General features: G+C 38.3%; 3 protein-coding genes across 6 annotated transcripts; 1 reads left to right on the forward strand and 2 right to left on the reverse strand.

Annotated features, from left to right (window-relative positions):
- Positions 1-427: 427 nt before the first annotated feature.
- LOC111779675 (non-structural maintenance of chromosomes element 4 homolog A) lies at positions 428-3492 on the reverse strand. Its single transcript, XM_023659782.2, has 7 exons — positions 2999-3492; positions 2821-2898; positions 2129-2381; positions 1949-2042; positions 1330-1546; positions 1148-1239; positions 428-1018 (listed from the first exon to the last, which is right to left on the reverse strand). Exons 1-7 carry the CDS (start codon positions 3231-3233, stop codon positions 755-757), a joined length of 1233 nt encoding a protein of 410 aa, XP_023515550.2. The 5' UTR covers positions 3234-3492; the 3' UTR covers positions 428-754.
- Positions 3493-5360: 1868 nt separating this feature from the next.
- Positions 5361-8319, forward strand: LOC111780035 (uncharacterized). Its single transcript, XM_023660293.2, has 2 exons — positions 5361-5940; positions 7824-8319. Exons 1-2 carry the CDS (start codon positions 5595-5597, stop codon positions 8144-8146), a joined length of 669 nt encoding a protein of 222 aa, XP_023516061.2. The 5' UTR covers positions 5361-5594; the 3' UTR covers positions 8147-8319.
- Positions 8305-13028, reverse strand: LOC111780034 (protein EMSY-LIKE 3). 4 transcript variants are annotated; one of them, XM_023660291.2, is made up of 10 exons: positions 12559-13024; positions 11209-11414; positions 11009-11118; positions 10697-10913; positions 10436-10621; positions 10292-10360; positions 9239-9484; positions 9073-9141; positions 8929-8992; positions 8305-8652 (listed from the first exon to the last, which is right to left on the reverse strand). In XM_023660291.2, exons 1-10 carry the CDS (start codon positions 12584-12586, stop codon positions 8603-8605), a joined length of 1245 nt encoding a protein of 414 aa, XP_023516059.2. In that variant the 5' UTR covers positions 12587-13024; the 3' UTR covers positions 8305-8602. The 4 variants fall into 4 exon arrangements, with proteins under 4 accessions (XP_023516059.2, XP_023516060.2, XP_086975757.1 ...); XM_023660292.2 differs by having other exon boundaries at positions 8305-8649; positions 12559-13023; XM_087119631.1 differs by having other exon boundaries at positions 10436-10913; positions 12559-13028.
- Between the last annotated feature and the right edge of the window lie 337 nt (positions 13029-13365).

Raw genomic sequence — 13365 nt, forward strand, 5'->3', positions numbered from 1 at the left:
TTTGATCCTAAACGCTAACCAACGACACCAAACACCCTAGCTGATTGTTGAAATGAAAAGGAAGAAATTGCTTATCCTTCAAGCTTTGAGCCAAGTCCTTGTTTACCTCCTCTTCTTGTTCTTGCTTCCATAATTTCCATCTAACTTACATTTCACTTAGCCCTAATCCAAAATCATGGCAAGAGTTCTTATTTTTCTACTCCGAGGATATGGCAATTTTCTATATGGTTTTTCAAACCAACAGTTGTTGGATCTCGCCTAATTTAGGGAATGATCATGGGTTTATAATCAAAAAATACTATCTTCATTAGTATGAGACATTTTGAGGAAGCCCGAAGCAAAGCCACAAGAGCTTATACTCAAAGTGGACAATATCATACCAGGAGAGTTGTGTTCGTCTAACAATACACCTTAAAAAGATATTCAATTAGGCAAACATGCTTATAATTAGAAGCAATATACTTTGGTTCTTACAAACTACAAAACAAAATGGCCCTACTTTGGGCTATCGTTCCCTGTAATTAGCCACTCTGTTTTTACGTGGTTAGTATCAAGGGGAACAAAGAATGACCTTTACAAAATGGTTGGAGCTTGATCTAAACTACCCAAAAGGCATGGTACTACTCCACAAACATCATTACAACTTAATCGAAACTATGTAACCCAATCATTTTCTCTTCGAACCTAATTATCTATTTACGAGGCAACCGTTAAATATACAACCAACAGAACAAAAATGGTAGTTTTCGGAGCTCTAGTTAACCATACCTTGATTAAGCTTTCTCTTACACCTCAAGATTGCAGTTGCTCCTGAATGAGCGCCATTATCAGGAGAATCTTCAACAACAGATTGCATAACTAAACCTCGATTTCGCGACAGCTTTCGAATTGGTGTAGTAGGTAATGCTGCTGCTTCAGAATCGTCCGTCGATGCTTCTGCTTGAGGCACCTGCGCTGAGTTCAGTATGTTCCTGTGTGGCATCAGCTCATCTCCAACTGGTACCATATCCACCATTGGCTGCAAATAAATATCATGTGTTCCTCAAATGAAGATAAGGATCTAAATAGTTCAGTCTTTCATATCTATAATGATCCTCTATCCAATATTGAATACACTCAAATCAAGAGGGCAGAATACTTTATGTACCTTCCAATCCTTGAAATCGAATCTGAATACAAAATGACTGTAATTAACTTCATGTGACATAATGGCACTATGGGCAGGGGCGTTCTTCGGTGCTGAAAACGTTGGCAGGGAATGTAAGTATACTACAAAGAACACGATGTTTTCGAACAAAAGCATAAAACGTTTAGTTTGTAGATACTCACACACAAAATGAGAACCATTTTCATCAATAGTTATCGCAGCCCGACCATCCTTAACTAGAAAGGATAGAGCAAATAAATTCTCTACTGTCTGAGCAAAAGACTTTCTATTCAATATCAAATGTTCAAGTTTAACGGTTTTGTTCCTCCTCAAAATTCCAAACATGATACCCATGTTCTTATCTGTATCTGTTTTTTCTTCAGATACATTATCTTCGACCTGCGTGTATGAATCACAGAATAATACAATGTCAAATTCATACGAAACGAACATAAACAGCAATCAATTTCACAAACCACTTGAGCAAAAAGAAAATGTTATAGATAATAAGCGAAGAATGTAATGCAGTCGAGCGTTGAGGGGTGACTCCAATCAAACTTCATTAAGGTACAGCTGAGGCATTAGCAAGTTCAATGATATGCGTCGGTCAAGAAAAGAAATAAATGTACTTGCAGTAAGGCACACAACGTTCATCTAGCGAAACGCGCTTGTGTTAGTCTCCACATTAATAGAGTGCTTAAAAAGTTTACCAACAAATTAACAAAGCTCACAACAGAGTGGCAGATGACTCACTCAATCTCTATCCAAAGTACTTAAATATCAAAATCTTTACGTTCTAACCTCTGTAGGTCTATAACTTTCAGTAGGTCGGGAACGTTTCCTGGAAATATTAGTAGTTTTTCGCTGCTTCAACTGATTGCTCATAGGTCCAAGCCTTGAAAAAGAACACAACAAAAAAAGTTATATAATTGAATTAAAACATTAATTGAAGACAATTCAAAAGGAATCCATGAATCTCACATGGTGCGGCATCCATGGCCATTCATGAAAATAGACGAAACACTGAGTCCAATATCTTTCCAACTGACAGAAACCAGGTCGTTTTCTTCGGATGTTATATTACCGTTAATGTCAGCAAACTCTCTGAGAAGACAACTGACAAAATCTGATGGAGTAACACCTTCATTCGACTGAGACCTAATAGAGGTCACGAGGGAGCTTGCAATATCTTGCAACGCCTCTGCATCTGCAACTTGTTCCCTTGGCTTCTGAACTGAAACCCAAATGGAAACACAACCATGTCACACAGCTGACAAGATCAACAGGAATGTATGAATGCAGGGGGGAAGCCAAAGATGCACAATTTCGTCGTTTTAATCTTGTTGGTGAAAATTCTAAGAGTTGTGCCGTAATGCCACAACCAAAATGGTCTGATACTCAAATGTTCTAGCGGAAGCGGAAGTAAGATCGATCACACTCACACACCCACAAACAAACAAACAAACAAAGAGACACAAAGATTTACGTGGTTTACAAGTGTATCTATCACACTCTCACACTACCAAATGATTATGAATTGGTAGTGAACTAAATCAGAGTTAATAACCAAAATAAATGAAAATATGAACGATCGAAACGTTACAAACTAAATGAGAGTAAAAGAGACAACAGTTCTGGAATGAAAAAACGAGAAAGAAAGAGTTCAGAGATACCTTGCTCGTGCAACTTTTCCACCTCATTGATGATAACATTAAACTTATCCAAATCCTTCGACAAATCTTCTCTTCGTTCTTCGAAGTAAAGAAACCAATAAAAACCGATTACACACAGTCAAATCAAGCCCACAACTCAAAATCCAGCTCTAATTCAAAATGCAGAGACTCATCCTACCGCTAATCTCATGAATAACAGCAAGGTACCGAGAGCGAAGAACCCGCCGCTTCGACAACTCTTGCTGACCCTCTTCTTCTTCAGTCGCATTGTCCACGCCGGACTTCTCTCGCTCCCGAGCTACCATCCTCTCCCGCTTAACGCCCCTTAAACTCGCAGCATCGACAGCAACGGCGCCGCCTCTACTCCGATTAGTGCGGCTGCTGGCGGCGGATTCGCGTTTGACAGGCCTCATCGTTAGGATCGCGCAATGCAAGCCCTTATCTAAAATTAGGGGTCAAATTCAGGGAGAATAATCGAAAATTGGTGAAGAATCAGAACGTTGCAGATGAAATTTGAGAGTAGAAATCGAGATTTTCTGTTAAAAAAATTTGAATTTGGAGAGAGATTGAAAAGAAAAACAGAAGAGGAAATGAGCGGCCGTCTCCGAGTACTGAAATTTCGCGCCGTCGGTGTCGGAGGTTTCCATTTCCGATTTCTTCTTCACAGTTTATGAGACAAAATTTATTTATACTATTTTATTGCCAACCATATTTGATATATTAAATATAAATACAAAAAAAATATTTGATTGGCTGGTTGGTGTTTGTGACTGCTTTATGATTTACCCAAATCCCGACATACATAAGAACGAGTTCCACTAACTCTTCTATCTCTTCCACTCTCTTCTGAAGAGCGGACAAGTACTTAAGCGCCCCAACACGAGGGTATCCAACAGTCCTATCTAACGGTGTTTCTGTTTCTACCATTTCATGCTCAACTTTTGAATTAGCTCCGAGTTTTGTTTGGAAGGCACATAGTGCTGCCTTCGGTGGGCATTTAGATACTCGATGAGCCTACACTTGCTGTTATTACCGTATCGGAAGAGGGAAGCTCAAATGAGCCAACCCCAACAAAAGTCTTGCGGTCAACTCAAAAACACCACAACGTGAGATACGAAAGTTAGACAGTATTTATCTCCACCTAGGAAGATAAATAGCGAGGTTGATGTCATATTAGAGGCAGAATTGCATGCCACGAACGAATGTCATATGTCTGAATCCGAGCTAGCTGAATTCTACGTGCAGTTAAATGACTTACTAACAGTTAGATTTCATCCCGTTAAAAATTTAGTTGTGGCTTAAATTTAGTTTTAAAGCTAGATTTGAAGTGTTCAACCTTGTCGGTTCAGTTCTAGCCATTTTTCAACTCAGGTTTCTTGCTAATTTGAGACATTTTGGCGTATTCTAGACCAAATTCAGTCCAATTAGGTTATCCACATCAATTTAACTCGGTTTTTTAGTCGGTTTAGTAGTGTATTTCGATTTAGCAGTGGATTCACTGCTTAAATGTCTACGAGCTAGATTGATTGGAATTGTTTGATGCACAAATAACACGTATCATGTGGCTTTTATTTGCGTGTTATTAATTGAAATATTATATATATATATATATATATATATATATATATATATATATATATATATATATATATATATATATATATATATATATATATATATATATATATATATGCAGTCATGTATGATCGACCATGATTTTATATGGTCATTCATATGATATACAAGATACCATGAACGTGATTATGTATATGTTTTTTCGAGACACTACGAATATGAATTTGTATATGCTATATGAAAGACCATGGTTACAAATGCACGTCTCGTAATGATGAAGTAATGTAACGTATAAAAATGTTACTGTGTATCATATCACTGAACCATGAGTTTACATGCGAGACATCTTGCATGTTGTATGCTCATGCAACCATAGATTACTTCTCGAGTTATGTAATGTATGGACGCATACACTCACGACATTATTCACATTCATTTTTTTTCATTGATTTTTTAGCAATGTGAGTGTGCGCTTACTCATAGTCAAAACTAGGGAACCTGTACCATACTCCCAGGAAAAGCTCGAACGACCTTTAACAAAGAGAACCTGTACCCGAAATCGACACAGGTGGGTAGGTAGAGAATACCTAGGGGCACGAGACAACTCTTTCTAAGGAGCTCGGCAAAATAGCTCCATAACTTCGGGAGAAGGGGTGACTCCTCACAAAGGGGGTCGCAGTGACCAGACTCAGGCGACTGTTTACCAAAAACCCAGGTCTCCGTAAAGTCGTAAGGCCATATATGAGGGCTGACGTCTGCCCAGTGCCGTAAGGCCAAGAAACTTGTTGACTTGATGATAGGGGAGCCGATGACCAAAGCCCCGGTGAACAGCACCTGTAACTATATCGGTCCCAAAAATTAAATAGGAACATGATATAATAAATTTTAAAAAAAAAATGCAATATTCAAAAGTTCAAATATTAAATTAGCACTATAATATAATAAATTAAAGAGAAAATGTTCATTTTATAACTTTTTTGAGTTTGTTCTCCACAAATTTGCTCTCAAATCTATCATTTCCGCAGGAAGAAAATCGATTTCGCCATCAAATTAATCGTCCTCTAACCGTCTTCCCCAACCAGTCTCCGTCAGATTGTTGTATCAATCTGCTTCCCAACCAAAATCATTTCAAATCCTTCGATCCACTTCATAACCCTTCAGTTCCTGTTCATCTCCGTGTGATTTTTCCGGTGTCGGCGATGTCGACCTCTACCCTTGAGTCTTTTAAAGTTGAAACCAGTGATGGGGTGAAGCTCCAGACGCGGGTTTTCAAGCCAAAAGATGAGGCAAGGCAAAATCTGGTGGTTGTTTTGGTCCATCCTTACTCCATTATGGGTGGTTGTCAAGGGCTTTTGAGAGGAATTGCCTGTGGGATAGCGGAGAGCGGTTATAGGGCTGTGACTTTTGACATGAGGGGTGCTGGGAAATCGTCTGGAAGGGCTTCTCTCACTGGATTTGCAGAAATTAAGGATGTTGTTGCTGTTTGCAAATGGGTTTGTGAGAATTTGTCTGTTCATCGAATTTTGTTGGTGGGTTCATCTGCAGGTATGTTGTTTTTGAGTTTCTTCTGTGAAATTTTGGTCTCGGATTGGTTGTCTGGTTTAGTGATTGCTTTGGGATATGATTGTTCTTACATATTGATTCAAATTCTTTTCAAGATCATGTTCTAAATTGCTGTCTGTCACATTTGATTTCTTTTGTGGAATGAAACTCTCTGGTTGGTTGTTGTATGATATCGATTCATGGAAAACAAGAATTTATTCATGATCTTCTTGCTCAGAGAAAAGAAAGTGCCTGAAATGGCTGTGACTGGTTCTGTTTCATAAGCTTTATATGTGTGTATATATACATATAGACTGGTGGAATGACATTGAAGATTTTGAATGTGGAAGATGTAAGAGAGATTTCCCAGGTGATTAAATGGAATAAGGCTTGAAAATACAAATTTTAAGATGTAGTATTGTATTTGAGATCCAAAGAATCGATCAAACAAGAGAAGTTTTCACTTTCTTGTGAAATCCCACGTCGGTTGGAGAGGAGAACAAAACATTCTTTATCAGGGTGTGGAAATCTCTTCTTAGCAAACGCGTTTTAAAAACCTTGAGGGAAAGCCCGAAGAGGACACTATCTGCTTTCTTGTGAGATCCCACATCAGTTGGAGAGAAGAACGAAACATTCTTTATCAGGGTGTGGAAACCTCTCCTTAGCAGACGCGTTTTAAAAACCTTGAGGGAAAGCCCGAAAAGGACACTGTTTGCTTTTTTGTGAGATCCCACATCGGTTGGAGAGGAGAACGAAACATTCTTTATCAGGGTATGAAAACCTCTCCTTAGCACCTTAGCAGACGCATTTTAAAAACCTTGAGGGAAAGCCCGAAGAGGACACTATCTGCTTTCTTGTGAGATCCCACATCAGTTGGAGAGGAGAGCGAAACATTCTTTATCAGGGTATGGAAACCTCTCCTTAGCAGACGCGTTTTAAAAACCTTGAGGGAAAGCCCGAAGAGGACACTATCTGCTTTCTTGTGAGATCCCACATCAGTTGGAGAGAAGAACGAAACATTCTTTATTGGAAACCTCTCCTTAGCAGACGCGTTTTAAAAACCTTGAGGGAAAGCCCGAAAAGAACACTGTTTGCTTTTTTGTAAGATCCCACATCGGTTGGAGAGGAGAACGAAACATTTTTTATCAGGGTATGGAAACCTCTCCTTAGCAGACGCATTTTAAAAACCTTGAGGGAAAGCCCGAAGAGTACACTATCTGCTTTCTTGTGAGATCCCACATCAGTTGGAGAGAAGAACGAAACATTCTTTATCAGGGTATAGAAACCTCTCCTTAGCAAACGCGTTTTAAAAACCTTGAGGGAAAGCCCGAAGAGGACACTATCTGCTTTCTTGTGAGATCCCACGTCAGTTGGAGAGAAGAACGAAACATTCTTTATCAGGGTATGGTAACCTCTCCTTAGCAGACGCGTTTTAAAAACTTTGAGGGAAAGCCTGAAGAGAACACTATCTGCTACCTGCCATTACATTTCCTTTTTGAGATCCAAAGAATTGATCAAATAGGAAGCTTTCCTTTTAAGACATAATCTTAAGGCTTGCTAATTGTCGTGGAACTCACCAAAACTAGGCTAGCAAGTGTCCTTTTAGTTCAGTGACGATGTTGCTTCAGTTATCTATATGGTCTGGTTTCCTCGCACATGAACTGTCTAGGACGAAACCCGTTCGAGATAAAATAATGCCACATCTTGAAAGAGGATCTACACCCTTTTGCTTTCTCATTTTACAATGTCAAACCTGCTACTATCATATACTAGGCACATCATAGACAATGGGAAGAAATATAGTTTCAAAGCAAGACTAAGGGTGGGATTGAAGGAGGGGGATGATGCATCTAACATTATTTCCTATTAATTTGTGTCCTTTGCAGGGGCCCCTATTGCAGGCTCATCTGTGGATTTGATAGAACAAGTGGTAGGCTATGTTAGCCTTGGCTACCCCTTTGGCCTAACTGCCTCAATTCTTTTTGGAAGACACCACAATGCTATTTTACGGTCTCCGAAACCGAAACTTTTTGTGATGGGCACACGGGACGGTTTTACGAGCGTGAAGCAATTGCAGAATAAGTTAAAATCTGCAGCAGGACGTGTTGAATCACATCTAATACAAGGCGCAAGCCATTTTGAAATGGAAGGCCTTGCATATGACTCTCAAATGGTGGATCTTATCCTTCGTTTTCTTTCTTCTTTGTAGGATAATACCATCAACTTTATTCAGAATATTTGTGTATTAGGCTTTGTGATATTCACTTCTTGTGCGTTGTGAAGGAAATTCATAGATTTTGGCTCAACAAATTCTGTTATAGTGTTGAATATGTATTGATACAACAGCATATATGAGAGGCAGGGAGCTACTAATCTACAAGAGATTCTATTGACTATAGAATAAGTTTTACACAGAATATTTCTACTGAAGTTAAAGCTAGGGATCAAAATAAGACAACAACTCTTAGTACAATCAATAAACAAAAGGCAAGGCATCAGTAACTGCACGGTTGGTTGAAAACGCCACAACGGAGCGAGCATGCTGCTGAGTTTTCCATTCAACAAAATCGTTTCATCACCGTTGTCATCATCGATCATTGGCAGGCCTGCTGCAGGTTTAAGCATTTTGATTCTTTGCCATTTCGGAGCTTCGGCCACTTGATAGTCATACACGAACCATTGATTGTCCTTGAGAATATGGTTCTCTCCCATCTGCTTGAATCCCAAAAAACAAATGACAAAACGAGGAAGAAACGTCGCCTTCTCATAACAAGTAACCCAATTTAACCTTTGTTATTTTAACTTCGAAAAAGAAAAACATGTGATGAAATGGTGCCATTCAAGTTGCAAGTTCAATAATCAGATGAGTTTTTTTACTCGTTCAAGTTGCTAATGTTTAACCAAATACATTGACAACAAATACAGAACTAATGCAATATCATTTAATTTATCAACTGCACACCAGTAAGCATATGTTTAATTAGTTATTACCACTTTCACCATCGGATGCATCTTCGAGCCTTGCAATCGTGTCGACAAGGGATTGCTCATGGTCCTGCATTTGTATAGATTCAGATTTAGTTGCACAAATAAACACATATAGCAACGTTAAGGTCGAGATCGGACAGTTCATACTTTCAGCACTTTCTTAGCCTTTTCAATCTCCATGGGATCTGGATTATTAGCACCAAATACTTTTTCCACCTGCTTGAACAACTCCAACAAGGAAAACAAAGTTAGCCAAAATGAATGTTCACAATAACTTCACAGATGATATGAAATCATATTAGATCCGGCATACCTCCTTAATCAGCGTGTCTGTGTGAAGTATTTCAATATCACCCATAGCCTGCTTCCGAGATCCATTATGAGCTACGGGCAAGTCTTTCCTCGATTGACCCTTCGTGGTTCCTCTACCCTTTCCACCAGCAGCAACTGCACCGCCTCGTGTCATGGACTTCTTACTGCCCCTCCCGTGCCCAGGGCGTGCGCCACTGCGAGATAATACCGAATCCTCTCGTTCCCATCTAATATCTTCAGGAGAAATCTAACAGAAAAGATGTATAAACAATTCATAAGTGACAATATTCCAATTCTGATCACGACTTCCAATAGAAATATGACAACTGAGTATATGGTCCGCCATTTCATCATTCAATTAACAGTCCTGAACTCTAAGTGAAAAATGAAGCCACATTTTCAGATTATCTGGTTTATAAACAACAGCAATGGATGTTAGTGGTTCAATTTGAGCATAAGCTGTACAAATTCTTGAACAGCTGCATATAGATCACAAGCAGTAAACCAGCAAGATCTCGAGCAAGTATCTATTATAAGGTTGGAAGACAGTTAACTCTAAAAGATTCCACTCTAAATCACCTGTCCTACAGAAACGTGACATCATTACTGCTGCATAAATTATCTTCCAGGTGCAAGTTTGATCTAAGAGCTTAAAATTATGCACCAGAATACATTACAAGAATGTATAATGTTGTCATTACTTCACCTTCACCAGTAAACAACTGTTACAAGAACAAACCAAACAGAACCCATTCTATAATGAAGCAATCGAAGTACAAGCTCGGATTGTCTATTACATAGAATATTGCAATATGGTTATAAACATCATACTGATCACGACATCTATAACGTTTAACTCTAACCTAGGTCCAAGCTGAGGAAATATAAAGTTGATCTCAAAAATAAACTAAACAAAATCCAAAATGCTTCTCATTTGTCATCTTGAATCTGTGAAGAGCAATTCGTTCAATAAAAGTAACATTCCTGAGAATAATATACGAACAAAGGGAAATCTAGCAAGCCCTTTATTCATTTTGAGGGTAGGGTGGAATACCTCTTTAAGGTTGACCCATTCCCATGTCTCGTGCGCTGTATTAATATCGTACACCAAAGCATGACGGCCCTGACCCAAATAAGGATATGTGAGATCAAGGAGAACCAACGTTTAGAGTAAAACCAAATCGGTAATAGAACAAACCTCGGCATGGTTATAATCAGTTATAACAGCCTCATAGAAACTGTTGTCTTCAGGCCATCTAGTCCAAACTTTCTGTCCAATTAATGGTTCGTGGGTCGCTGCTTCAGCATTTTCATTTGAAGCAAAGGCTCCTAAAGAACCTCGATTATTCACTTGGCCACTTCCCGTAAGACCTGTATGCATGGACTTCAAAACAAGTGCTGCAATTAATGCAATGCATTGACCAGATAATAGAGGACAAATACAAATTATAGAACTTACTGATTTTGTCTTTGTAGTTCTAGCTCCAGGGGGTGGAGCACGTCTTAAGGCTGATGAAGATGGTTGCGTACCAGTGGGTATTGCAGATGTAGGTGCACCTTGGGATGTTTTTTGTTTCTTCCGTGATGCTGAGGCAGTGGGGCTCGGTACGAGATCGGCCATGGGTTGATCAGAATTGAGCTTTCCAGGTTGGAGCCCATTTGTTGTTCTCCATTCCCTAAGAGCATTAATCATAACAATAAATTACAAAATAGCACGGTCCACAGCACAAGCTATACCATATGCAAAATAAACGATCATGAATAATCAAACCTTATTCTTTTGATGACATCGTCTGCATTTACCCTCGACAAAAGTTTTCTGTGTTCCTCATCTGATACTCTCAATTCCTTTCTTAATTCTGTTATTAAACTTTCTTTCTCCTGACAAGATAAGATTGTAAGGAATCAGAAAGCTGGGCATAAAAATTAATTTGATGAATGCAAAGAACAGACACTTAGAGAAAAAGATACCCATGTAATTGCATCGGATTGAGCTTTAAAAGCACGCAGGACTGAACTATATGCTTCCTGCTCGATTTGGTGGATCTGCATTTCCATATCACCAAGCATCCTAGGTAATGTAGAAGAATTTATCGGTGCAGATCTTCCATTCCCAGCAGGAACTCCACCCCTTTGAAATCTATTTTGATGAGGAGGAGGAAGGTCATCGTCTGTTCCTGTAGTTGTTTTACACCATAAAGTCTTAAATCTAGAAGAAGAAATCTCCAGATGAATGCTGCCATTCTAGGAAGCATATATTAAACAAAAAAAAAAAACTCCAAGCAAGTTCATAAAGCTCCTTCCGTACTGTCTTACAGGCAGTCGCTTATTACGCCCGAACACCGAATTTAAACAGAATATAAATGTCAATTCATTACCCATTATAAAACTAGAATAGTTCTTAGCTAGTGAATACAAAGACATAACCCGAAGAAATGAGCTTTAAACAAGAGAAAGGAGAAAGTTCATATAGCCAAAGGGAAATATTTATATTGACACAAAAGAATGGATCACAAGAAAGACTTATTTCATTCATTTTAACAAGTTAGCACAAGACTCCATTTGGTAAAAAATTTCTCACTAAAACATAGCATGGCAAGAAGGCAAAATCGAGTCTACCGGGTTGCCGGGAAAAAATGCTACCGTAATTTACAAGTAAGAAAGGCCTAATGGACAGAAAAAAATAACTTTAACCCAGAATAACTAAGGCACCCATTGATAATCAATTCGGTTTAACTTTTCTATCTTCGAAAATTGTACTTATTGTACTTATTTCTTCACAATTCTTCCCTCTTAAAGAAAACCTGGATTCTATGCCAAATTATAACCATAAAAGTATGTAATGTTCTTGTTTTTATGTTTGAATCCAAATTCTAACCATAAAAAATAAGTATGTAAAATGTTCTTGTTTTTATGTTTCAAAACTTGGCATGAATTTGGATAACTTTTGTTAGGAAGTAGATAAGAAAATAAAGGAACTCAAAAGTAGTATCTATGAGCTTAATTCTCCAAACTCAAAAAACAATAACCAAATGGGCCTAAACTTGAAAGTGCCTAGGAAGAGCCAACGGAGGTAAAGCAAGCAACAAAAAGCATAATAAATGGGGGAAAAAATCAACATACAGCCACTCACTTCCATTATAAAATTCGTTTCTAAATGAACTTATCAGCTACAAGTACTGGAAGCGGATGAAAAACTTAAAACAACGGGATAAAACTAGCCCTTATCAAGAGTAGAGCATTATTCAGAAGGCAAACTATTGCTATTGAACCCTAGAAAACCCTTCAAAAGTTCAAAACCAATCTTTTCAATTTACTCACCGCTGCTATCCGACGGTTCATACTCCATGGGAAGTTCCTCCCACCCAAATCAACGATAAACCACTCGAACCCACGAACAGAAAGCAACTTCACGACAAACCCAACTCTTAAAACGCGGTAAAATTTCTCAGGATTCAACGGGAACAAAACAAGCAAACCCAACACGGAACCTTGCAGAATATGGCCCCAACTCCAAGCTCAAGCGCCACCCATGGAAGTCCAAGAAGCTAAATTTGCAGACCCAACACGGATCGAGTGAGAATCAAGACTCGATCCGCTCGGAAAAGTTCAGTCGACAGCAAAAGAATTTCAGGCAATAAAATACGAATTTGAGAGAACTAGGGATTTGGAATTCAGAGTTCGATTTTTCTTCGCGTTTTCTTGAGAGGAAGCTTGAAGAAGGTGTGAAAGATGAACGAGACGAGAGAAGCCGTTCAGGGTTGGGAGGAAGACGGACTTGAAATCGATTATTGTCTCCAATCCGTCCATTTTGTTTTCCCGTTAATAACTTCATTCAAGTCCGTTTAATTATTTAAAAATTAGTATTATGTCAATATGATCTCTTAATTTCTCGACAAATATCCATTTAAATATAATTCAACTGATTAATATAAAAAACGCTCAAAAAAGATAGTAAGTATCTTTATTCAATAAATTATGTTCAATGAACTATGCTCAAGTTGATAATAATATGATAATAAATATCTTTATTCAATGAACAAGTTAATAATAATATCATTTATAATATTAATTAATTAATAGCATAAATCAAAACGGTTAAAAAAAAACAAGTTATTGAAATTTTAA

The sequence above is a fragment of the Cucurbita pepo genome, chromosome 18 (genome assembly GCF_057944985.1).
Source record: "Cucurbita pepo subsp. pepo isolate OVF chromosome 18, ASM5794498v1, whole genome shotgun sequence".
Classification (NCBI taxonomy): domain Eukaryota; kingdom Viridiplantae; phylum Streptophyta; class Magnoliopsida; order Cucurbitales; family Cucurbitaceae; genus Cucurbita; species Cucurbita pepo.

What these genes read in the sequence shown, in the direction of transcription:
- LOC111779675 (XM_023659782.2), bottom strand. Translation starts at nt 3,233, where the DNA reads ATGAGGCCTGTCAAACGCGAATCCGCCGCCAGCAGCCGCACTAATCGG. An exon ending in AAAGTTATAGACCTACAGAG is followed by an intron (nt 1,547 to 1,948) that starts GTTAGAACGTAA and finishes TCATACACGCAG; the next exon opens with GTCGAAGATAATGTATCTGA. An exon ending in TCGATTTCAAGGATTGGAAG is followed by an intron (nt 1,019 to 1,147) that starts GTACATAAAGTA and finishes ATTTATTTGCAG; the next exon opens with CCAATGGTGGATATGGTACC.
- LOC111780034 (XM_087119631.1), bottom strand. Translation starts at nt 12,586, where the DNA reads ATGGAGTATGAACCGTCGGATAGCAGCG. An exon ending in AATCCGATGCAATTACATGG is followed by an intron (nt 11,119 to 11,208) that starts GTATCTTTTTCT and finishes TTATCTTGTCAG; the next exon opens with GAGAAAGAAAGTTTAATAAC. An exon ending in TGCATCCGATGGTGAAAGTG is followed by an intron (nt 8,653 to 8,928) that starts GTAATAACTAAT and finishes TTGGGATTCAAG; the next exon opens with CAGATGGGAGAGAACCATAT.
- LOC111780035 (XM_023660293.2), top strand. Translation starts at nt 5,595, where the DNA reads ATGTCGACCTCTACCCTTGAGTCTTTTAAAGTTGAAACCAGTGATGGG. An exon ending in GTTGGTGGGTTCATCTGCAG is followed by an intron (nt 5,941 to 7,823) that starts GTATGTTGTTTT and finishes TGTCCTTTGCAG; the next exon opens with GGGCCCCTATTGCAGGCTCA.